The sequence below is a fragment of the Zonotrichia albicollis genome, chromosome 16 (assembly GCF_047830755.1).
Source record: "Zonotrichia albicollis isolate bZonAlb1 chromosome 16, bZonAlb1.hap1, whole genome shotgun sequence".
In the NCBI taxonomy this organism is placed as follows: Eukaryota; Metazoa; Chordata; class Aves; order Passeriformes; family Passerellidae; genus Zonotrichia; species Zonotrichia albicollis.
In genome coordinates this window covers 14456304-14479745 of record NC_133834.1, presented here as the reverse complement: position 1 = coordinate 14479745, position 23442 = coordinate 14456304, and the positions used below count along the sequence as shown (strand labels likewise).

The 23442-nt window shown below is 46.9% G+C and overlaps 1 protein-coding gene across 5 annotated transcripts in view; it reads right to left on the bottom strand.

The window, feature by feature from the left end:
- The window catches only part of DNAAF8 (dynein axonemal assembly factor 8), a 105470-nt gene that overhangs the window by 17834 nt on the left and 64194 nt on the right, over positions 1 to 23442 (bottom strand). For 3 of the 5 annotated variants that reach the window (XM_074553113.1, XM_074553114.1, XM_074553116.1), the window contains 7 exons: positions 23232 to 23360; positions 19882 to 20076; positions 18391 to 18702; positions 16678 to 16752; positions 14711 to 14764; positions 12657 to 12826; positions 2287 to 2482 (listed from right to left, as the gene is read on the bottom strand). In XM_074553113.1, coding sequence (XP_074409214.1) covers positions 2287 to 2482; positions 12657 to 12826; positions 14711 to 14764; positions 16678 to 16752; positions 18391 to 18702; positions 19882 to 20076; positions 23232 to 23360 — 1131 coding nt within the window. The remainder of the gene's footprint in view (positions 1 to 2286; positions 2483 to 12656; positions 12827 to 14710; positions 14765 to 16677; positions 16753 to 18390; positions 18703 to 19881; positions 20077 to 23231; positions 23361 to 23442) is intronic. The other 2 variants (XM_074553115.1, XM_074553117.1) reach the window with 1 other exon arrangement.

The window sequence follows — 23442 nt, the reverse complement described above, 5'->3', positions numbered from 1 at the left end:
TCTATTGGAGTTTAACTAGACTGTCAATGTGCTGGCACAGATCCATGCTCCTGGGTACAAATATCCTCTGAAATATTCCCGCCTTGGAGGCTGCCCATTCACAGGACCCCACCTGAGAGCACTCAGCCCTGCTGGAACACCATAATTCCAGGGTTTGTATAGCCAGAGCCCTTAAGGCAGCAGTTTACAATCCTGAGGTTGTGTTAAATCCCAGTGTATGAGCTGGGCTGGATCCTTTCCATAGCTCCACACCAAACCTTCCATCACTGGTGCCATTACACAGAACACAAATGCTCCCAAATGAGCCTTTTGCTCTCACTTTGCTCAAGGTACAAGACAGTGCAGGGTGCACATGTAAGAGCTCTTTGGATGCAAGGAAAAGCACAAAAAGCACAGTCCAATGACTTCCCAAGCCCAGAGGAGATGTGAGGCAGCAGGTTCACCTCTGAAGCTCAGCCCTACAGGTTTAAAGCTGCATTTCTTGGTTCACCAGTCTCCCTGGAACCCCACCTTCATCTCAATTGCATTTCCTTTGTCACTTTGGGAGGGAAGAGCGGGAATTTGCTCTGCTTCAGGCATTAACTGAAGTTCTTCCTCAGCTGGAGCAAACCTAGGAAAGCCTGGTGTTCCCTGCCAGGAAAGGAGGATGGGCTTGCACAGTCCCCCAGTTACTCACTGAAGGTTTTTCAGCTTAACTGTGTTGGAGGAAAAGCTGTGGGAGGTGCAGGGGGTTAGGAACACCCCTTTGCTCATGGATAGATGGCTCTGATGGGCAGGTCCATCAGAGTCAGCTCCAGCTCATCCCTGTTCCTGCAAGGGGTGCAGGGAGGGATTTGTGGGCCAGTCCTGGGCTCAGCTCAGAGCAACCTCACATCCCAGCCTGGGGGGCTGAAGGGGGTCAGAACATCCAAGGATCTCCCTGTAGCTCCCAACAGAAATGGGATGAGACTCAGCTTCCCTTGCTTGTTTTCACTGAGTTATGCTGGGCATGCTCCAGCTGTAGCAAACATCTGAAATTTGGGATGTTTATTACCCATTCTTAGCCATGCCTGAGGAGTTTCAGAGCAATCTGGATACACAATCCATCCATTCATCTCAACAGCAAGAGAAGCAGGGACTGACAATGGAAAAGTATTGGGCTGATAATGGAAAAGTATTTGGAGAGCACTGATCACTTTTTGTTTTTTTTTTTTTTTTTGTAAGTAAATCCTGCTCTTCAGTCACCCCCACAAACCCTGTGGGATCTCTCCTGAGATCCCAAGTCCTGAGGTTCTGCAGCAAGGGCCTGGTTCTCTCTCCCAGGCTGTGGCTCCTTCCCTCCCTGCCAGTTCTCAGCAGCCCACCTGACATGGATGGAAATAGGGAGTGACTTCACAGCCCAGACACAATGGGAAAAGCCAAACAATCCAATGGATCTTGTCAGGAAAGTTCCTCTGGGACTCTGGGCACACAGGGCCTGCCTGCTCACCTGAATTTACAGAAATTATTGCTTTATTTTTCTGTATTCCTTTTATATTCCTGAAGAGAAACACAGGCAGGGAGCAAACCACCCTTAATTCCATGTGAATTTTGGAATGACACCCTTCCCTCCTTGTGGCAGGGATGTTGGGCTGCTCTCTCCAGGGATATTTCCCATTTTCCCATCCTTTACCACCCCCTACACACATCCCAGTGCCTCCCTGCTGGCAGGGGAGCTGGGATGGGGCAGAATCCCAAGGATGCTGCCTTGCCCTGTGCCTCTGCCCATGTGCCAGCTGCAAAGAGCCTTTCCAGATGGGAAGGTGCTGAGTTGCCCTGCTTGCCTCAGCAGGTTTGGGTCACCTCTGTCCTGCCTGCCCTCAGCACTGGGAGATGTTACAGCATGTCCTGGAATCTTTGGGAAATCTTGGAGCTGGCCAATGGCTAATGGAGACATCAGGAAGGGACACACAGGCAGGGAAGACAGATGGGTTCTTGGGAATAATTCCAAAATAACCAAGCTAAAAGTACAAAATGACCAAGCAAAGAGAGATCAAAGGAAATGTGTTCTGATAAAGGCAGAGCTGGGGCTGCTCTGGGAGGAAGCCTTTTGGAATTTATCTTCTGGGAGAATATTTCATTGCTTGAGACACACTCAGCTCAGCCACCAAGAACACAGGGAGAGTTTCCTGGGGAATAATGTCCTGCAGTGCCTGCCAAGGCTGGATCTGTAGTGACAGATCCAGTGACAGGAGGGAACAAACATAACATAACACATGAGCTTTTTGTATATCTGAGCCTTTGGAGTTTTCTTTTACAAAAACCTACCATAAAATCCATTCTGGACTGTGCTGGTGCCATACTGAGCCCTCCAGAGGTGTGGATCCAGTGCCTGGGCCAGCTGAGGATCCTCTGGTCCCAGGAGATCCAGCAGCTTCTTCACAGCATTGGGTCTCTGCAGGCACAGCACCAGGGCAGTGCCTGAGGTCAGGTAGGCACAGTGAGCTTCTACAGCAGCTGGATCCTGAGAAAAATCAGAAATTAACAGATCATGAGGAGCTGGTGAGCACTGGGAACATCCCAGCTTTCCTTTGGCTGGGAGGGAAAGTTGTGAGTAAGCAAATCTGCTGCTGCTCCTTGTTTTCTCTCCTCTTTCATACACTGCTGGTGTCACAAACATCTTTTATGAAAAATCCTTTCCTTAGGATTTTTCCTCCTGAGAAGCTGAGAGGCCTCAGGAACAAAATGTAAACAATGATTATCTGCTGCTGTGGAATGCAACAGGTGCATCTGTGATTGGTCTCATGTGGTTGTTTCTAATTAATGGCCAATCACAGTCAGCTGGCTTGGGCTTTCTGTCCAAGCCACAAACCTTTTGTTATCATTCTTTCTTTTTCTATTCTTAGCCAGCCTTCTGGTTAAATCATTTCTTCTATTCTTTTAGTATAGTTTTAATGTAATATATATCATAAAATACTAAATAATCAAGCCTTCTGAAAACATGGAGTCAGATCCTCATCTCTTCCCTCCTCCTCAGGTCCCTGTGGACAATGTCACGCTGCTGGTGTACTAAAGATTCCAAAATCTAGAGCTCAGCCACCAAGCAATGCCCATTTTGTGCCCACTTTGTGTCCATTTGTTCCTATGCCATTATCTGGACTTTATTTTAAGTAGCTCTTTTACACCTCTGACCTTTCCTACCCTGAAGTGTTTATCAGAAATCAGATTTGTTTCTCAGCTTTGGGTTGTTTTGGGTCAAAGCAGCCAAGGTCTGGTTTAACTCTTGAGAGGATTCTCCATGTCCCCAGCCATCCTCATGTCATTCCTCTGACTGTTCCAGGCTCAATTTATCTTTCTTGACCAGAGATGAACAGAAAAATGTTGTTCCATCAGCAGTGTCTTGTGCTAATTCTGATTTCCTTGGTCAGTCAGAGTTGCCAGTGTATTTGGGACCTCCATTATTGTTACTAAGTACATTTGTTTTACTGACCAGGAGCTCCTCCTGTGACATCCAGCAGGTCACAGGAGAGCTGTTCCTTCAGGGGGACATCTGGATCAGGAGGAAGCACAGGCACAAGCAAGAACAGCAGGGTCATAAATACCCTGGGATGAGGAGCCACGATTTAATTCATTCAGCTGATGTAAAGTGATGGATCACAAATGCCAGAGCTTTGCTTTTTGACCTCACAAATGGCAGGACCCCCCCACAACCCCTGCTTCTCCTGAACTCCAGACAATGGTTAGGATCAGGACTGCAGAATTTAAAGCAGGAGTGTCAGAGCAGGGGCTGCAGGAAATCAGTTTGTTCTCCTGGCCTTGTCTGACACCCTTTGCTCCACAGCAGATTCCTCCACCTTTGCTTCTTTCCCAAGCACAGCCAGTTCAGCCCATGCCCACCCTGAGCAGAGCTGTGGGGTCACAACACCCTGGGATTGTGCACTGGGGAAGGATGAGAGGAAATGACAAGAAATAACCACAGCACAGGTGAGGAGAGGCTGCTCTGAGGGCTGGGGACACACAGACTGACAGCTCTGGGACCCTGGGACAGGCAGCAGAGCTGGGGCAGGTGGGTGGCAGAGCTCTCTGGCCTTGCTGCCTGCTTTAATCAAGGAAAACCTTGGGAAGCTGCAGATGGCTGGGCTGGGCACAAGGTCAGGGTGCCCACAGCAGCTGCAGCTCGGCCTCCTCCTGCTGCTCCAGCTGCATAACAGGGCAGGAGCATCCACTTCTGCCTCTTCCTGCTCCTCCAGCCCAATAACAGGGCAGGAGCATCAACTTCTGCCTCCTCCTGCCCTTCCAGCTGCATAACAGGGCAGGAGCATCCACTTCTGCCTCCTCCTGCTGCTCCAGCTGAATAATGTGGCAGGAGCATCCAGCTGTGCCTCCTCCTGACCCTCCAGCTCAATAACAGGGCAGAAACATCCAGTTCTGCCTCTTCCTGCCCTTCCAGCTGAATAACAGGGCAGAAACATCCAGTTCTGCCTCTTCCTGCCCTTCCAGCTGAATAACAGGGCAGGAGCATCCAGTTCTGCCTCTTCCTGCCCTTCCAGCTGAACAACAGGGCAGGAACATCCAGTTCTGCCTCTTCCTGCCCTTCCAGCTGAATAATGTGGCAGGAACACCCAGCTGTGCCTCCTCCTGCCCCTCCATCCAAACAAGGTGGCAGGAAGATCCAGCTGTGCCTCCCTGCACCCCACAGAGCAGCAGCCAGGGCTGGATGTTCTCTCCAGTTTGGAAAACAAGGGCATTTCCAGCTCCCTGCCAGAATCAACCCGTGGCTGTTTAATTTTTTTTTCCCCAGTTTTTGAGGAAATAAAAACAAGAGGAGGGGAAAAAACCACCATTTGATTCAGCTGAATCACGTCATTCCCAGAGGTTTTAATTCCTCTATTTTTTAATCTTCTAAAAGCAGCAGAGCATAGCAATTCTCTAGATAAAACATTTCCAAAAGCAAATCCTATCACTTCATTTAAAAATATGGAGATAAAACACTTCAAGGCCTCTCTGCTTTTCTATCACGTGAAACCATTCAGTGCCTTTGACCCAAATCTTCTCTCACTCTCTGCTCCTAAATTGCAGCTCTGAGAAGTAGGTTATGAATTGACAACCACGGGCTCAAGCCTGATATTCCCCCCTCCATTTGCAAAATATTTCATGAGCAAATCCCTCTGTGCTTAAATTGGTGATGTATTTAGGGCTGGGTGTGGTGTTTGTCAGCGCTCTGCCCCCTGGGCACAGGGTCACAGCTGTCACTCAGGGGCTTTTGGTGACAGCAGCTCTGCTTGGATGAGGATGAAAAATTTCAGCTTGTCACTGAGAAATGGTGACATTCATTCAGTTCTGTATAATACAAAATAATCCTTTCCTGCTTGAAAATTTTTGTTAGTTAAAAAAAATGGATTTAATCCACTTTTCTATGGGTTTTCTCTTTGGGCAATGAAAAGCCAGTGGTATTTTTCATGACAGCTTTCAAAAGGACTGATAAAACATATCAATATTCATCCAGGTTGGAAACAGCTGCAAAGAAAACATTCTGTTTCTGTCAAACAGACCAGAATAAACGAAACTATTTTGTTCCAGAGCTTCTAACCAGCGATTTTAGATCTAAATAACAAAACTCTTTTGTCTTTTGGTTGCTCCCCAGGAAATCCACAGGCTTGTGGTTGAAGATGATGTTGTTTCTAATGGTCACTGATGGTGCCAGGCAGCTTCTGGCAGCTCCTCTCACTGCTCACACCACTCCAGACTCTGCCAAATTGCTCTCAAAACACGGTGCTGCCCTTTCTCCAGCCCCATCCTGCTCCACATCCCTGTGCAGCTGCCTGCAATTCAGGGAGCAGTTTCCTTGAGAGGAGGAAATTCCAGCTGTGCCCTGGCCCAGGGGGACTGAGAGGACGAAAGAGCAGAGGAATTACCCAGCTGCATTTACTGCTGGAAGCACAGGATGGGGTTGGTGGGCACCTGGAGTTCCTGAATCCTGCTCTGGAAGCACAGGATGGGGTTGGAGGGAACCCTGGAGTTCCTGAATCCTGCTTTGGAAGCACAGGATGGGGCTGGAGGGAACACTGGAGTTCTGAGTCCTGCTTAGGAAGCACAGGATGGGGTTGCAGGGAACCCTGGAGTTCCTGATTGTGCTCTGGAAGCACAGGATGGGGCTGGAGGGAACACTGGAGTTCTGAGTCCTGCTCTGGAATCACAGGATGGGGCTGGAGGGAACCCTGGAGTTCCTGAATCCTGCTCTGGAAGCACAGGATGGGGCTGGAGGGAACACTGGAGTTCCTGAGTTCTGCTCTGGAAGCACAGGATGGGGCTGGAGGGAACCCTAGAGTTCCTGAGTTGTGCTCTGGAAGCATAGGATGGGGCTGGAGGGCACCATGGAGTTCCTGAATCCTGCTCTGGAAGCATAGGATGGGGCTGGAGGGCACCATGGAGTTCCTGAGCCCTGCTCTGGAAGCACAGGATGGGGCTGGAGGGAACCATGGAGTTCCTGAGTTGTGCTCTGGAAGCACAGGATGGGGCTGGAGGGAACCCTGGAGTTCCTGATTGTGCTCTGGAATCACAGGATGGGGCTGGAGGGAACCATGGAGTTCCTGAGTTCTGCTCTGGAAGCACAGGATGGGGCTGGAGGGAACCATGGAGTTCCTGAGTTGTGCTCTGGAAGCACAGGATGGGGCTGGAGAGAACCATGGAGTTCCTGATTGTGCTCTGGAATCACAGGATAGGGCTGGAGGGAACCCTGGAGTTCCTGAGTTCTGCTCTGGAAGCACAGGATGGGGCTGGAGGGAACCCTGGAGTTTCTAAATCCCTCTCAGGAGGAGCAGGATAGGGCTGGAGAGAACACTGGAGTTCCTGAGCCCAGTCCCTGCTGCTGCAGGGAATCCCCTGTGGTTGCTGAAAATCTGGTCAGAGAGAGAAAGTCAGATAAACTTTCCCAGGCCTTGTCCTGGGGGAGCTTGAGAAAGCTCAGAGAAAGAATTAAAATAATCCCTAATCTTTGCAGCTGGTGTTTTGAACCTGCTGTTTCTTGTAAGATGTTTACACAAAGGTGCTATTGCTAATTAGCCAATGGTGTGAGAGGTGTTGATGAGGACCAGTCAGGTCCAGCTATATCCTAAATGTCTATGAAAATAACGTGGTGTGCAATAAACTGGACATTTGCCTTCTGAGACTTTGGAGTCTGTATATTGCTTTATTCACCTGTCCTCAATACAACAGCAACAATCCCCCACAGCAAGATCAGGCCCCAGTGGAAAAATGAAGCCTAAACTGCCAATGTGCAGAGGTTGGATGAGCCCTGAAGGGAGGGAGATCCAGCAGAACCGCCTGGGATCACTGGATGGGCCCCGAAGGGAGGGAGATCCAGCAGAACCCCCTGGGATCCTGGATGAGCCTTGAAGGGAGTGAGATCCAGCAGAAGCCCTGGGATCCTGGATGGGCCCTGAGGGGAGGGAGATCCAGCAGAACCCCCTGGGATCCTGGATGGGCCCTGAAGGGAGGCAGATCCAGCAGAACCCCCTGGGATCACTGGATGGGCTCTGAAGGGAGGGAGATCCAGCAGAACCCCCTGGGATCCTGGATGGGCCCTGAAGGGAGGAAGATGCAGCAGAACCCCCTGGGATCCTGGATGGGCCCTGAGGGGAGGGAGATCCAGCAGAAGCCCTGGGATCCTGGATGGGCCCTGAAGGGAGGCAGATCCAGCAGAACCCCCTGGGATCACTGGATGGGCCCTGAGGGGAGGCAGATCCAGCAGAAGCCCTGGGATCCTGGATGGGCCCTGAAGGGAGGCAGATCCAGCAGAACCCCTGGGATCACTGGATGGGCTCTGAAGGGAGGGAGATCCAGCAGAACCCCCTGGGATCAGTGGAGGGGGGCCCTGAGGGAAGGCAGATCCAGCAGAACCCCCTGGGATCCTGGATGGGCCCTGAGGGGAGGCAGATCCAGCAGAACCCCCTGGGATCCTGGATGGGCTCTGAAGGGAGGCAGATCCAGCAGAACCCCTGGGATCCTGGATGTGCCCTGAAGGGAGGCAGATGCAGCAGAACCCCCTGGACAGGCTCTCATTGCTGCCTGAGCACCACCAGGTCAGGCTGGAAGCTGGGGAGACAATGTCAGCTCTATTTACGTGACCTTTATTTTCTATAATCATTACTAAAGTGCAGATAAAACATCTTCTTGTGACTCCTGTGACTTGATAACCTCAGCAAAGAGCAGAGCAGGTGTTTTTTCTCATGATCCAAAGGCCACATGCCTCTCTGAGCTCAGGGGGACTATTTCAGTTGGAAAAGCAATCACAGAGCTGAGCTGGTGCTGCCAAGGTTATTTGTCAAGTGTATGTAAATAATACATTAGAAAGGAAAAGGAGATGTGAGGTTGTCTTGCTTGCAGTGAATAAACCCAGATTTGCTCTCAAAACACAACAAACCAGCACTTGGGAGTTCTCTAGAGATGGATTTTGGAGCATATTCCAGGTGAAGTGAGAGAAAGCCCTGGACAGAACTTCTAGCAGGGACAGACACACTGGCTCCATCTTCTTCAGCAGAATATTTCATCATGGATCCCATCAATCTATATAAATATCTCCAAAGGTGTCAGGGGATAGTGCCAGGCTCTCTCCAGCAATGCCCAGTGACAGGACCAGCACTAATGGCCAGAAATTAAAATAGAAGAAATTCCACCTCCACCTGAGGAAGAACTTTGTCAGGACCCAGAACATCCCTCTGGCTGTCCAGGATGGCCAGGACCCTGCCAGGGGGCTCAGAGACCCTGGCACACAGCCCAAAACGCCCCTGTGGTTTTGATTATGACCCATGGAGAAAATTACCAACCCTATATGAAGATCAGCAAGCCACAACAGTATAGGCAGAATAATAGTGAAGTTATCACGGGGTGGAAAAGTAGATTTTGGGGTTTCTGGTATGGGGGTTCAGGGGGCAAGATGGAAGGAACTGAGTGTGTCCAAACTTTCTACTTCTTCTTCTTCTTCTTGGCCTCCATCTCCTGCTGTGATGTTGGCACTCACAGATTGGTTTAGAGTAGAAGCTCACTGTCTAACATAGGTGATAGGTATTGGAAAGTAATTGTAAATATTGTACATGTAGTTTTTAGTATAAAGACATAACACAGCCCCAGGGGCAGGCAGAGTGCCTCTGACTGTCCTGCTGGACGGACCTCAGCTGGACAGGAGAAAGAATTTTACAGATAAAATACAATAAACAACCTTGAGACCGAGAAATGAAGAGCTCTGACTCCTTCTTCAAGCCCCAGGCTGGGAAAAGAGACTTTCAAACTCTTCTTGGGGTCGCTCTGAGCAGCGAGAGACCCTGACAGAACTCCCTTCCATGGTGGGGGGGCAGAGCTGTGGAACAGTCACCCAGGGAGGGCTTGGAGTCTGCCCCTCTGGAGACATCCCAAACCACTGGATATATCCCTGTGGACACAGGGATCCTGCCCTGGTGGGACTGGGTGATCTCCAGAGCTCACTCCCAAATCCAGAGGATGATCTCCAGAGGTCACAATCCAAACCCAGGATTATCCTGTCTGGCATTCTGTGACCTGCTAAATGTCAGCAGTTTGCCCCCATTTCAGGAGCCTCATTTGAAGCCCACCATTGCACCCCTTTGTGCCACAGGCTGAGGAGCAGATCCATCATGAACATTCCTCCCATCCAAAAGCTGCACAAGGAATTTAGCTGGAACAAACAGCCCTGCCCCCATGGCTGCCTTTGAGCCACTTACCCACTGGATTTTGCAAATAACCCAGTCTCTGGAGCCTGCTGAGGCTTTTTCCAAATCTCCCTACTTATCCTGGGAGCTGAGCCCTTCCCAGCCCTCCCCAGTGTGAGCCATTCCTGCTGCTCTGAAAAGGAGCAGGGGCCCCTGGACAGCAGAAAGCATTTCCCACTGTCTGCCCCCCCTCAGCAGAGGCAGACTGTTCTCTCTCTGCTTCCTCACTTTCAAACCCTGCTTTTTTCCTCATGAACAGTCTGTAATTTTTATCCTCATTAGTCACCAGCTTTTCAAGGCAACTGAATCAATGCTCAACAGCTGCTCTGGTGTGTTGGAGAAATCCAAAAACAAGGAAATTTTCAGGAAACAACCTCTCCTCACATTTACCCCTCAGGCATCTGCATTGCTTCCTGAGGATATTTGAGGTTTTTAAGATGTTTTCTGTTTCAGATGATCAAAAAGGCATTTTGTCTTTAGCTGTGTGATTAAATAACATTGTGAAGCACATGCCCATCAACCCTAATGGCCATTATATCTCTCTTGCCAGTGTAAATATTTCAAATTGAGATGCCTGTGCTCACTGCTACCATGCAGAAGGTATTAATTGTTCCAGAGCACTGCCTTGGCATGTGCCTGTTTTCTTCTGGAAGCATCTACCAAGAATTTCTATGAGACAATTTTATAAACTTTCCAAACTTAACCCAAGTGCAATAGCAATTATAAATGTTTGTTTTTTATAAAGCCAAGCAGTTAAAGGTCTTCAGGAAAGCAATCAAATAACACAGATTGTTTTTCCCTAAGGGAAGTAAAAAAATAATAATCCAACTTCTCTCAAATGCCCAGAGTTCATTTCCCTGGCTGTCACAGTATCCTTACACTCAGGGTACATCAGGTTGAGGAAAGAAAAGGTTTTTAATGCCATGAAAGAGCAGAAACAAACATCTATTTTTAGCTAATCAACCCCACAATGCCCTAAGATTTAAAAACCCTCTTTATTGCCTGTTAGACATGAGCAAGGACAATTTCCTCTCCTTGCAGGGGATTTTTACAGCCTGGCTCCCAGGGTTCAGCTGTGCCTGCAATGCAATCTCAGGTAACAGCACCCCAGAGATGTGCATTCCCTGGCAGGCAGGAGGCTGTCCCAGCTTTAACCACATGGAATAAAGCCAGGCACACGTGTTCCCTGGATGTGCCCTACCTGGAATGACCTGGGGCAAGGAACAGACTGCTGGGAAGGATGAAAGTTTGACAAGAAAGTCTCACAGATATGTGTGTGCTTAGCAGAAAGATTTTTGAATGTAAAATCTGAAGAAGGAATAGAGATGGAGGCAAGTTTTGATACAGAAGAAAAGAACTGAGCCAGTCTGACTGGATAACCAAGGAGGCAAAGGGTGTGTTAGTTAGAAGGGGTTTTTATGACTTAGAGCAAAGGATAAACCCACCCCAAACAGAAGATGTTTTTACCAAGCAGAAAGAGAGCACAGGCAAACAAGGCAGCAAAGTTGCAAGTAGAAAAAAGGTCTCAGAATTTTTCACTGCAAGAAAACTGAAAAACAACTTCTAGTTTAAACTGTAATGTACTAACTTTTAGTGATTGGAGAACAGTAACATGAATATGGTAATTACAGTAGTTATGATAGGCTATAGATAAAAGTTAAGGTATAGATTGGTTCTGCTGTATTAAGATGCTCAGCAAAGAAAAGTCTATAATGCATTATAACTTAAACCAAAGGGTGTCCAGGCCTGCCTGACAGCTGTGGGCGCAGCTCTGTCACCCACCACCCTGGACTGCTGGAACACCTTGGATACAATAAACAGAATTTTGGAGAGCTCCCTGGAGTCCTACACCCCTCATTCAGGACACCTGTTTGGCGGGGCTGAACAGACACCTGAGAGCTCTGTACTGCCCACATCCTCCCCAAAGTTTCGTTTGGGAGAAACCAGGGCTGTCTTTAAGCCCTCAGCTCTCTCTGTGCTGGTGAGGTGCAGATCTGATTGTTTCATGTGAAATACAAAGCTGTGTTTGGTTTCAGGTACACACAGGCAATGTGTGTATTTGTGATATGTGTGGAAACCAACCATGGGACAGTTATAAAGATGAATTCTAATAATAACTGAGGAAAGTAAAGCATGGAAGAAGGCCTTTGAACCTATCTTTTGTTCTCAATTAACCTTTTGTAAGTCTTAAGTTGATTTAGGAACATTTGAATTAAAGTGTTAAAGATGTTGCTGTTTGACAGGAACTTTCTGCTGGCAGTTAAGCCTTAAAGAGTTTTGCAATAATAACCTTTTGAAGTATAATTTTAGAATATTGCTTGTAGTAAGGATCTTTGAAACTATAACTTTAGAATATATAAAAAGGAAACATGCTTTTCTCAAGCCTTAACAAAACAGTGAAAAGCTTGAGAAAGGAAGATGAACATCAACTCAAGGATTAATAGTTTTGACCAAGGGAAGATGGACATCACTGTTAGGAGATTTATAGTCCTTGCAATGAAAAGGTGGACCCACATCTGGAGAGCTGGACCCCACTAGAAGGGATGCTTCTTCCTTCTTTTGGAAACTGGACCACCAACCATCTGGGGATACTGCTTTTGAGATACATCTAGAGAAAAACTAAATCACAATAGTGTATAGAATTGTGATGTAAAAATTGGGACTAGAAATTGCTGATGAGTAAAAATTGGAATAGAAACTGCAGAGAAAGCTGATGAAATACCTGTGAGCCTCAACTATGGGTGTGCAGTTGGAGGGAAAACTTCCCCCACTGTACCCAGCGCTGTATTGCTCATACTTTACCATATCAATTAATAAATTGATTGCTGCTTGAATATTGGCTTAGTCAAGCTTCTCATTTATAACATTCCATCCAGCTCTGAAATCCCAGGTGGGAACTGCTGGGCATTTGAGGAATGGATTATCCCCAGCTCATCCCTTTCCTCCCCACACCGAGGTGCCATTCCCTTCACTGACCTGCTGCAGCTCCCAGGGCAGCAGAGAGGCAGCAGCAGCCACTCCCAGCTCCAGGTGCTTCATCCCGACCACGCAGAATTTCTCCAGGTGCAGATCCCTGAGGATCCTGGGCAGCCCCTGGCTCCACAGCCCGGGTTTGATCAGCAGCACCGTGCACAGAAGCTGTGCCCCTGCAACAAACACAGAGGGGTTTGTTTGCTGCCCTGGGCATGGGGAAACCCGGCAGGAAGTGCACAGAAATACCAAAAAATGAGTCCATAAAAAGCCTGGGCATAGAGGATCATTTATTGATTTGGGTTTGCTTTGTTGGGTTTTCAGATTAAAAATGTATCTGAAACAGTCCAAGCTTGGAGGTTTCTCCGTCAAGGAAATCTGCTCCAGGTCCTAAAAGTTCTTGTGGCAGCTCTGTCGGATAAGATTCAAACCTTTATATTAGAGATTAATGTTTTAAGAGAGATAAAATATTCCCTTTTGCATTTTTCATGTGAACTGTGGTGATTATGTGATGTGAGCCTTGAGCAGCTCTTACATTCTTACTCTGGTGTTCTGTGTATCTTAGAGCTCTGTTTCAGAGAGGCACTGACAACCCTGACAGGTCCCAATTAATGTCATAAACCAATAATTAATTGAATTGTCTTTACCAAAATTGACATTCCAGTAAAAAACTTTCTGCTTCTGACACAGCTCTCCCAGCAGAGCTGCCAGGAAGGTGCAGCACTACGAGGAGCAGAAAACAAACCAGACCAAGGAAGCTTTGCTGTCTGATGAAAATGGATTTAAAGGCAGAAAATACATAAATTCCGTTTTTAAATGACAGCATTTTCAAATTTTTAGTCTTGCTAAAGTACTTGCTACCAAGAGTATAGTTAATATTTTATCCTTATAACATCTTTCTGGAGATTTATTGGCAAGTGCAGTGTCAGAACCAGTCTGTGAGGCCCAGGAACTGCTGGTGCTGAACCACATCAATCAGCAGGAGCACAGGGGAACATCCTCCAGGCTGCTGACACTGATCCAAGCTGATCTGTTTGGGTACAAAACATGTCATTTTCTGTTTCTGTACACCCCAGTACTAATTACACAGATGTCAATGCAGCAAAGCATCAACAAGGCTACCTCAAATTTAATGCTGTTATTTCCAGGTGACAAGCAGGACATGGCACAGAATCACAGGATCAAAAATAAAACCCAAGATTATTTCCTCCCCACTTGATATGGAAACTTAACCCTTGTGCTGCAGGGAGCCCTCCTGTTACAGATGTGCTGTTTTCCTCACATCATTCCTGAGCAGAAAGGTTCCATAGCAACAGCCTGGAAGTGCAGGGAGCTGCTGGGCTCCACCTCAGCAACCTCACCCCTGTGTGTTATGTAAGCACTCAGTGGCCTCCAGATGTTTTCCTCACCATCTGCTACGTTTTTGAGCAGATATTCTCATTCTTCTGCTGTGTGAGTCACTACCTGCTGCATATTTAGGGATTTTAGACACTTCAGGAGGATTGCCAGCCTGGTTTGGTCAGACACCTTGTCACCCAGAGCTGGCTTTCTCTCCTCAGCAATTACAAGTAACAAGAACTAGAGAAAATACCACTAATTACCAATGGAACAATCTCTGCTGATCATGAATGAGCAGAGGGACCTGTTTGGCAATGTTCAAACCTGCCTGATTTCCACTTCTGGCTGCTCAGAGCCTTTCCTGGTCTTTATTATGTTTCTCTACTTTGTAATATTTTTAGATCCATTCTTCACAATACTTTCCTTTTTGCCTCCCCCAAAAATTATTACATAGCTTTTGATTTCATAGCCTAACTGTAAAAATAGAGTAGTTTATATGCTATTTATAGATAATAGTTCCGATAGGTGTGACTTCAAATAAGTGGGAACTCAAGACAAGCAGATACCACATCTGGCATGCTCGGAGTGCATCAGGCTGGATTCCAGCCTAAGGAAAATGTTGGTTTAATCCCTTTTTTGCTTATTTTGGATTGATGCATTGAGATGATTTAGTTCCACCAAGTCCTTGTCAAAGGACATTTTTCCATTTGCTCTTCTCTCACCTGCTTGCAGGAAGGAGAACAGGGATTCTGCTCGGCACCTCCAGCTCTCACCCACTGCAGGAGAGAAGCAGATTTGAGTGAGTTTGGTGTGCTCTGAGACAGTCTGACAATTGTGCTATCATCTCTGCATAAAGCAGCCAATATTACACACTGATATTGATATTTGAGGGTGTTACCCTGGGACATGGATGGATTGATTTCAGATGTCCTGGGACACCCTGGGAGGGGTCACATTTCCCCCTTCTCTGGTAATCCCAGGAGCACAGGCTGAGCAGGGCTGCAGGTCCTGAACTGCTGAGTTTGCAGGGGTCCCCAGGATGAGGTGAGAGATGAGGAATCTGACTCCATGCTCTCAGAAGACTGATTTATTATTCTATTCTATTCTATTCTATTCTATTCTATTCTATTCTATTCTATTCTACTATACTATACTATACTAAAACTATACTAAAGAAAGAGAAAGGATACAGATAGAAAGCTTAACAAGAATGACAATGAAAAACTCATGACTGACTCCTCAGAGTCCAACACAGGTGATGGTGATTGGTCATTAAGTTAAAACAATTCACATGAAACCAATCAAACAATGACCAGCTGGTAAACAATGGCCAAATCACATTCCAAAGCAGCAAAACACAGGAGAAGCAATCAGATAATTATTGTTTTCATTTTTCTCTGAGGCTTCTCAGCTTCCCAGGAGAAGAAATCCTGGCAAAGGGATTTTTTAGTAAATATGACAGTGACACTAAACCTTGTTGGATCTTGGTTACCATTTCTGGGATTTCAGGGAGTGGTTAACAGTGGTTTTAAACCTATCTGTGCTCCTAATACTCCCCAGTCAGCTCAGATGCTGCCCTGTTTCTGGTGTTTTGTCTGATGTTCTCTCAGAAACAAAGGGGCGCTGTGGATCCTGAGTGCTGCCGATAAAACCTCCCTGGCACTTCCCCAGGCAGCCAGGAGTGGCTGCTCCACTGGTTCTCCAGGAGAGCAGAGCAGGATGAAAGGAGCCTGGGGAATCAGAACTTAGGACAAAAGCCAACAGAGAAATGTTGCCTTCAGTCTAATGTAAAACCTGCAGTGACCTGGAGATGAGCACAATCAAGGCACTTCAGGCACATGAGAATTGAGAAGTTATCAAGATCTAGGGCACAGTGAGGGGAATCCTGCATCAGACTGATAAAAGACTTCATTTTCCAGTGGCTGGCAAGTTTAGCTACTGTAACATGCAAGGTAGATAAGGAAAAAACTAAAATCTGTTTGTCAAAACAGAATTACCTTCTTTTTTTTTTTTTTTTTTTGTACTACTGTCCAAAATCCATGTCTATCTACTTTCCATAGTTATGTATCTGGAAGGTATTTAGCCAAAGAGGTTTTTTTTCCTAATGAGCCCTCTTTGTCTTTCCACATGTTTGTTGCAATAACAAGAGCACAAATAACAAGTGGAACCAGCCCTGAGGTCCTTGCCTTGTCTCATAACTTTTTAGCTCATCCTCCCAGCAGCAGCTTTTTTCCTTAGTGCTGGGGTTACCTGAAAGGACTTTCAGGATCTGTGAATCCCATGGACACCTGGGCAGCGCTGGGATGTAAATGACAGAGAGATAAGAAATGCAACTTCTGCTCTGATTTCACCTCTCTAAAACATCATGAAAATCATCATTTCTGGGCTCTACACCTGAAACAAGCTACTAAAGAGCTGACATTAATTACTTTTCCAGCTGACCATGCAGGTCAGCAGGTGGTTCTCAGGACTGTGGAGAGGAAATGTGACAATACTCACACCTTCCCCCAGCACCAGGGGACCCAGCTGGCCTTTGCTCCCCAACTGCCTGGCATGAGGATGTCTAACCAAAGGTTTACTAATCCCATTTCAATGGCTCTGACAGAGGACACACAGCTTTCTTCAATCTATTTAAGAGTCTAAAATAACTTGTTTATTTTTTTTTTTTCAAGAGGCAGCTGGTGCTTACCTGTGGTCTTCCCTTCAGTCCTGGAGCTCCTGCCAGGTGGTGGCAGGAATTTCCCAGCAGGGCGGTGCTCTGCATCTGGAGAAGGAAGGACAGGAGTTCTTATGGATTAAAGATGGGAAACCTTCCATGTCTGGGGCAGGAGGGTGACAAAAGTAATTTTATTTAGCAGGGCAGATGTTCAACCTGGTACAAAATATTGTTCTTGAGCAGGGAGGTCTCTCCATTTCTCTCACAACAATAAAAACACAAAGAAAAAATGAAATTACCTTATTAAAGAGACAGTGCAGGATGCTGAAGTTTGGCCTCAGTTGTGCTCTTTTGTTCCTCACAGTGGCTTTGGTGCAAAAGGCTGGCACTGCTATTACAACCTCCCTCAATAAACTGAGCTCACAGCTCTGCTTTCCTCGTATCCTGCCTTTCCATCTCAAGATAACTTTAATTAAGGGCTGCAGTGCATAAACTCTTTGGAGTCTTAGGCACCACTTGGGGATGTCTGATGCCTTCTCTCCTGAAGGCTCCTCTTCTTGCTCCCCAGTCTCACAGAGAACACCCCCAGAGTTCACTGACAAATCAAACTTGCTGTGAGAGCCTAAACCCAGGATCTTTTCCCAGACAAATCTTTCTTCATAGCATTCAGCAAAGCAAATTTGTTATTGCACACTACACAGGCACAGTGGGTTTGACACAAGTGGCTAAGTTTGTGTTGATGACAAAGGACTTTTCTTCCCCAAGGAAAGATAAAGGAAGGGCTGTAAATTCAAAGCACGAATGCACTTATGGGACTGCATCACTCCCCTTCAGCTGATACATGGTGTTACCACAGTCTTTGATTTCTCTCTGCCTCTGAGTAATCATAAAATCCCACAATGGCTTGGGTTGGAAGGGACCATCTTGTTCCAGCTCCCTGCCAGAAACTGTCAGGGCTCAGAACTGTTTCTCTCTGGGTGAGAGGAGTCAGGCAGCCCCAATTCTTCTCTGAATATTTCACATTAAAAGAAAACAGTGGGAGCTTGTATTCTGCTGCTCTAAACCATCCAGTATCAATAACCCCACAGTCTGCACAGTGATTTAGTTTTAAGAGGCATGGCTATACATTTCCTGCTACAGGAGGAAACTATCAAATTTACTGTGCTGAAAGATCGATGCTGGCACACATCACTGAACCCTGAGAAGCTTTTGACAGCAAAGGTCTCCATTCCTCTCTTCATTCTCCTCCAGGATAAATAGAAATTCTCAAGAAATCTGTTTTCTTACAGACTGGTCACACCTTCAATCTCCTTGAGCACAGGGCAAGGCTGAGGCATCAAGCTGCAAGTCTGGCACCACAATTAGGGGCCCACATTTAGGTGTGAGAGCTCTTGGGCTCTGTTCTTCAGTTTCTCTTACAGAAAGGGTTTAAAATGCATGGTATTATTTACTGATCCTGCCAATTGCTCTGATATGTAATTAGTACTTATGGAGTACCTCAAGATCATCAGAAAGGGCACCAGGCCAAGCACAGCCACATTAATTAAAAAAGCCACCTTGTAGGTGACCTCACTGGCTCCTGCTGGGTTCACTGCCTCATCTTAATTCAGCCAAGCACAGAATTTACCCCACATTATTACATTCTCCTGTGCCTGAGAAAACCCCCAGCACTGAATTCCTTTGTCCAAGCTCAATCAACTCCCACACCCCCTATAGGAGAACGCACACACTAAAACCGTGCCTTACCAGTGACCAAATCTGCCTCTGTGAAGAAGAGGATGGCTTGTCTGAAGGTCACCTCTGGTGTGAGGGCCATGAGTGCCTGTGGGAGGCTGTCCCCTGTGCAGAGCCCGTCCCTGCTCTGTGTCCATCCCTGCAGGGCAGCTCCCAGGGCCAGGAAGGCGTCGATGCCGCGGAGCGCGCACACCAGCACAGGGCTGGACGTCAGCGTGCCCAGGCTGCTCTGCCACTGAGTGTCCCCAGCCTCAAAAGGGGTCACCTCCCTGGCCTGGCGCCCAGTCAGGTGGGGCAGCCACTTCAGGCCCAGCAGCTCGAGTCCTGAATCAAGAAAAATGTTTTTAGCACCAGGCAGCAGTTTGTGTTTCATAGAAGTCGTGCTTTCTTTTGGACACAAACATTTTATTTCACATGGGGTTTTTCCCTGCACAAGTTCCAATGCTGTTCTGACTTCTGTTTCATCCAGAATGGACTGTAATGAAAATACAGGAATATACTGGGAAAACCCATGAGATGCAAATTCTAAGAAATGCCATTACAGTGGAGAACAAAAAAATGGCTATCTGGGAAATCAACAGGGAGCCACAGGGAGCAAGTGCCATGATTTGATTAGAGAGCACAGCTAATGGAGGAGAGTGGAAAGGGAATCACTGAGAGTACACTGATAACAATGTGGCTTGGCACAGCATAATCCATAATTATGGATCCTTTAGCACCTCTCATAACACTTTAAGCAATGTTTAGCAGAATAACAAACTACAGCAGAATGCTGACTTGTCTCTAAAGTGGTTTCAATGTTGTTGGGGTTGTAAAGTTGTCTTCTGACTATGTAGGAAAGTATTTAGGGGTCAATCCATGAGTGCTGGAAGTTTCTGTTGGCTCAGATCTCAGATACAGAACTTCACAGGATTTCAAGCAGTATTTCAACTCAGTTTTGGGAGAGTCAGGTACAACACAGTGTAAGACAGGCAGACTCAAGCCCTTTGTGCCTACAGCTCCTGTGTTATCACACTTCAGTGCAACCTGCACATGAAATTACATAAATCCCTGTCCTGCCTAGGGCCTGACAGCCCTTTTCATGCACATGTGAGCAGCAGTGTGGGGACAGCCTCGCTGCTCCTCCCTTGGGGGAAGCAGAGCGTGAGGGGCCTTGGTTCTGCTCACCAGGGCTGTCACTGCAGTCACAGAACAGAGCTGGCACTGCCAAATTCCTGCCCCACTTCCAGCCCAGCCTTACCTCCCCCTGCTCAGGGAGGGACACAGTGCTCTGGGTTACATAAAAGCTCTACTTGGAACTCATTTGATGCTCTCTGTAGCCAATTATGCCCACCTGAGCTGTTTGTGACTGCCCATAACAAACCAAGAGAAATTCTCCAGCTCTCTAGCGGGGTAACAAAGAAACCCATTCTTTCTGAGGCCCCTTCACCACATTTTCCATGATGTTCCTGCCATGCTAAAAAGAGCTACTCAGGGTAGCCCAAGGTCTCCAAGCTGGGTTACCTGCACTCTGAGGCTGATCCCTGGGGGAGGGCAGCAGGATCTGCTGGAGGAGCTGCCCAGCACTCTTCAGAGCCTTCATCCCCACCAGGGTCAGCATCACCACCTGCTCCATGCCGGGCTCAGCAGCGAAAGCTCGGTGGCTCAGGAAATCCAGAGGGATGGGATGGGGCTCTGGCACCACGCTGAGGTTTCCTCCTGCCCAGGGAGAGCATCAAAATAAAACTGTTACCCCATGAAAACACAGCTCAGGCTTTCTGCTGTGAAGGAATTGTATAAATCCCAATCAGCATTTCACTGCCTCCTCACACTGCAGCTCAGGAAAATCTCCTGAAGGAGGAATATTAACACAGCAAAGCCCCTCTAATTAGTCCCAGTCCTTCCCTGGAATTACATTTTGCCATGTAAAGCAAATACATTCCTTGTAATTTTGATATCCTTATTCACACCATTAGGCAGAGCTGAAAGATCTACACCAAAATGATTTAAGGCACCAGTTTTGGGTTGATAACTAATGACTGACTTCACATTAAATCAATACTTGATTTTGCTTTCTAGGACATTGCAGGGCACACAAGTGGGAGCTAATTTGGGGACTGCTGTAACTCTGTGCTTCTATGCACAGTCCTGTTGGGAACAGCACAGCCTGGAGAATCCCTGGCCCATCAGAAATCCCTGTTTTTTCCAGACTGATTCACTACATGATTATGTAAGCAATAAACATTTATTTACTTACTTATTCCCACATCATAACATTTCACAATGCTAGAGAATTGTGAATGACATGCATTTAATTTTCATTTTTCCTTAGGATTTAGAGTCACTTTGGTTTTGGAGAGCAATATGTTTTAATTCAAAGTCCTGGCATTCAAATTTTCAAATAATTAAATTAAATTAAACTAAGTTAACTTGCTGAACACATAAAAACCCCCAACATGTAGTTAGTGAAATAAACATGGGAATCTTTTTTACAGAACTAGGAGGTTTAAGACTCACCCATGTGAGTCATAGATTAAGAACAGAAAACCCATTTCCTTGCTGTTTGAAATCCTATCAATCTCCCAGCTTTGAATGAATGGGTTACCAAAGTGAATACAACTGTACAAACTGAAATTTAGAATATCTGAGTAAAATGAAATTGGAAAGTGCCTTTCCTGCACCTACAGAACTACAGCTGCCAGCGTTTATCACTTCAGCACATTCCAGTTCTACACACAACCAACAATTTATCTCATTTTAATATTTTGACTTCTCTTGAAACTATGGCAATAAATACGTATTGATTGGCTGTTAACCTTCTAATTATCTGAATTAAGGCTTAATTGGACGTTACTGTGTCATGTTTCAATAATTTCTTTTTGCATGTATCTTTTAACTTACTTTACAAAGGTATTTTCACTTTGATTTCCATTGATTCTTCCATGAGAATTACTGTGATTGACTGGCAGCAGAACTGTCACTGACATTTTATGAAAATCCTTTTGCTAGGATTTTTCTCCTGAGAAGCCGAGAGGCCCCAGAAAGGAAATGTAAACAATAATTATCTGATGGCTGTGGAATGTGGTCTGGAGATGGTTTAACAACAGGTGCATCTTTGATTGGCCTCATGTGAATTGTTTTTACTTAATGACCAATCACAGGTCCAGCTGTGTTGAGGCTGTGAGCAGTCACAAGATTTTATTATCATTCTTTTCTAGCCTTCTGATGTCTCCTCTCTCTTTCTTTAGTATAGTTTTAGGATAGCATTTTAAACATAATATATATAATAAAATAATAAATCAGCCTTCTGAAATATGGAGTCAAGATTCTCATTTCTTCCCTTGTCCTGGGGACCCTCAAACACCACCACACAGAACAGTAAATGAGAATCTACAGACAAACAGCAGATTCCCAATGGTTTTATCCAGGAAAATGCCCTGTTAGTGTGGCTGCTCCATCCCTGCAACTGTCCAAGGCCAGGTTGGACAGGGCTTGCAGCAACCTGGGATAGCGGCAGGTGTCCCTGCCTGTGGAATGAAATCACAGAATCACAGAATAGTGAGGTTGGAAGAGACCTCTGAGATCATTGAGTCCAACCTGTGCCCTCACACCTCAACCAGACTGTAGCACCCAGTGCCATGGCCAGTCTTTTTTAAACACATCCAGAGATGGGGATTCTACCACCTCCCTGGGAAGGGCATTCCAGTGCTTTATTATTATTTTGGTGAAAAATTTCTTCCTAATATCCAACCTGTCCCTCCCCTGAGGTAGCTGGAGACTGAGTGCTCTGGTTCTGTCAGAGACCAACCCCAGCTGTGTGCAGCCTCCCTTCAGGAGGGTGCAGAGAGCAATAAGGTCACCCCTGAGCCTCCTCTTCTCCAGGCTGAGCAGCCCCAGCTCCTTCAAACGTTCCTCACAGGGTTTGTGTTCCCAGCCCCTCACCAGCCTTGTTGCCTCCTCTGGATGTGCTCAAGCATCTCAACATTCTTCCCAAACTGAGGGGCCAGAACTGGACACAGTATTCAAGATGAGGTGTCACCAGTGCTGAGTCCAGGGGCAGAATGAGCTCCCTGCTCCTGCTGGCCACACCATTCCTAATTGTTCCAGGTAGCAAGGCAAGATGTATTCCATTACCATCTGTGTGGCAGCTGTCTTTTGTCAAGTGGGCAGTTTTGCCTTATCTCTCTCTGAGTGATCACAATTGCTCCTCCCTCGGGAGGGGACATTGCTGATATTGAATGTCACTGCATGGCTGATAAGAACTACAGCATCCCATTGGGAGATGTGAGCCCAGAGGGAGGAGCCAAGCATTGCTACCCAGATATAATCTGGAGATCCTGGAATAACTGCATGGCTCTCCACTGGATTTCCCAAAGGAACAGCAGCTGCCTCTTCCTCCACTGGATCTTCACAGAAAGACTGCACCCTTTTCTACAAGATCTTGCTCCAACAGAACCACCCCTGACACTGCAGGAGGGCTGAGCCACAATTCCAATGGGACTGCCACCAACACCCGGACCCACAGGGTGTCAGGTTGGGTTCTGACTCTGTCAGTGTTGTTTTAGTTTACTGCAGTGTTTATTTCATCTTCTTCTTTTCTTCCCTACTAAAGAACTCTTATTTCCTCCTCTCATATTTTTTGCCTGAGAGGCCCTTAATTTAAAATTTCTAGCAATTCAGAGGGGTGGGGAGGGCTCACATTCTCCATTTCAGGGGAGGCTCCTGCTTTCCCTAGCAAACACCTGTCTGTCCAAATTGAGACACTAATGCAGGCCAGGATGCCACTGGCCTTCTTGGCCAGCAAGCAGATGAGGTTTGAGGTCCCTCCCAGCCCAGAGCATCCCAGGTGTGTGGCCCTGGAGCCCCTGACGTACCCAGGCTGAGCAGCGCGGCCGCGGCGTACGGAGCCCCGTGGAAGCACAGCGACGGCTCCTGTCCAGCAGCTGCAGGGGGGAGGCTGTGCCCAATGCCAGGGCCTGCCTCTGCCAGCTCCTCCATCAGCCCTGTGCTCAGAACAGCAGCAAATGTGAGCAACGCTGAGCTCTGCTCAGCCTGACATGAAAACACCCTGCTGTTTCAGTCACT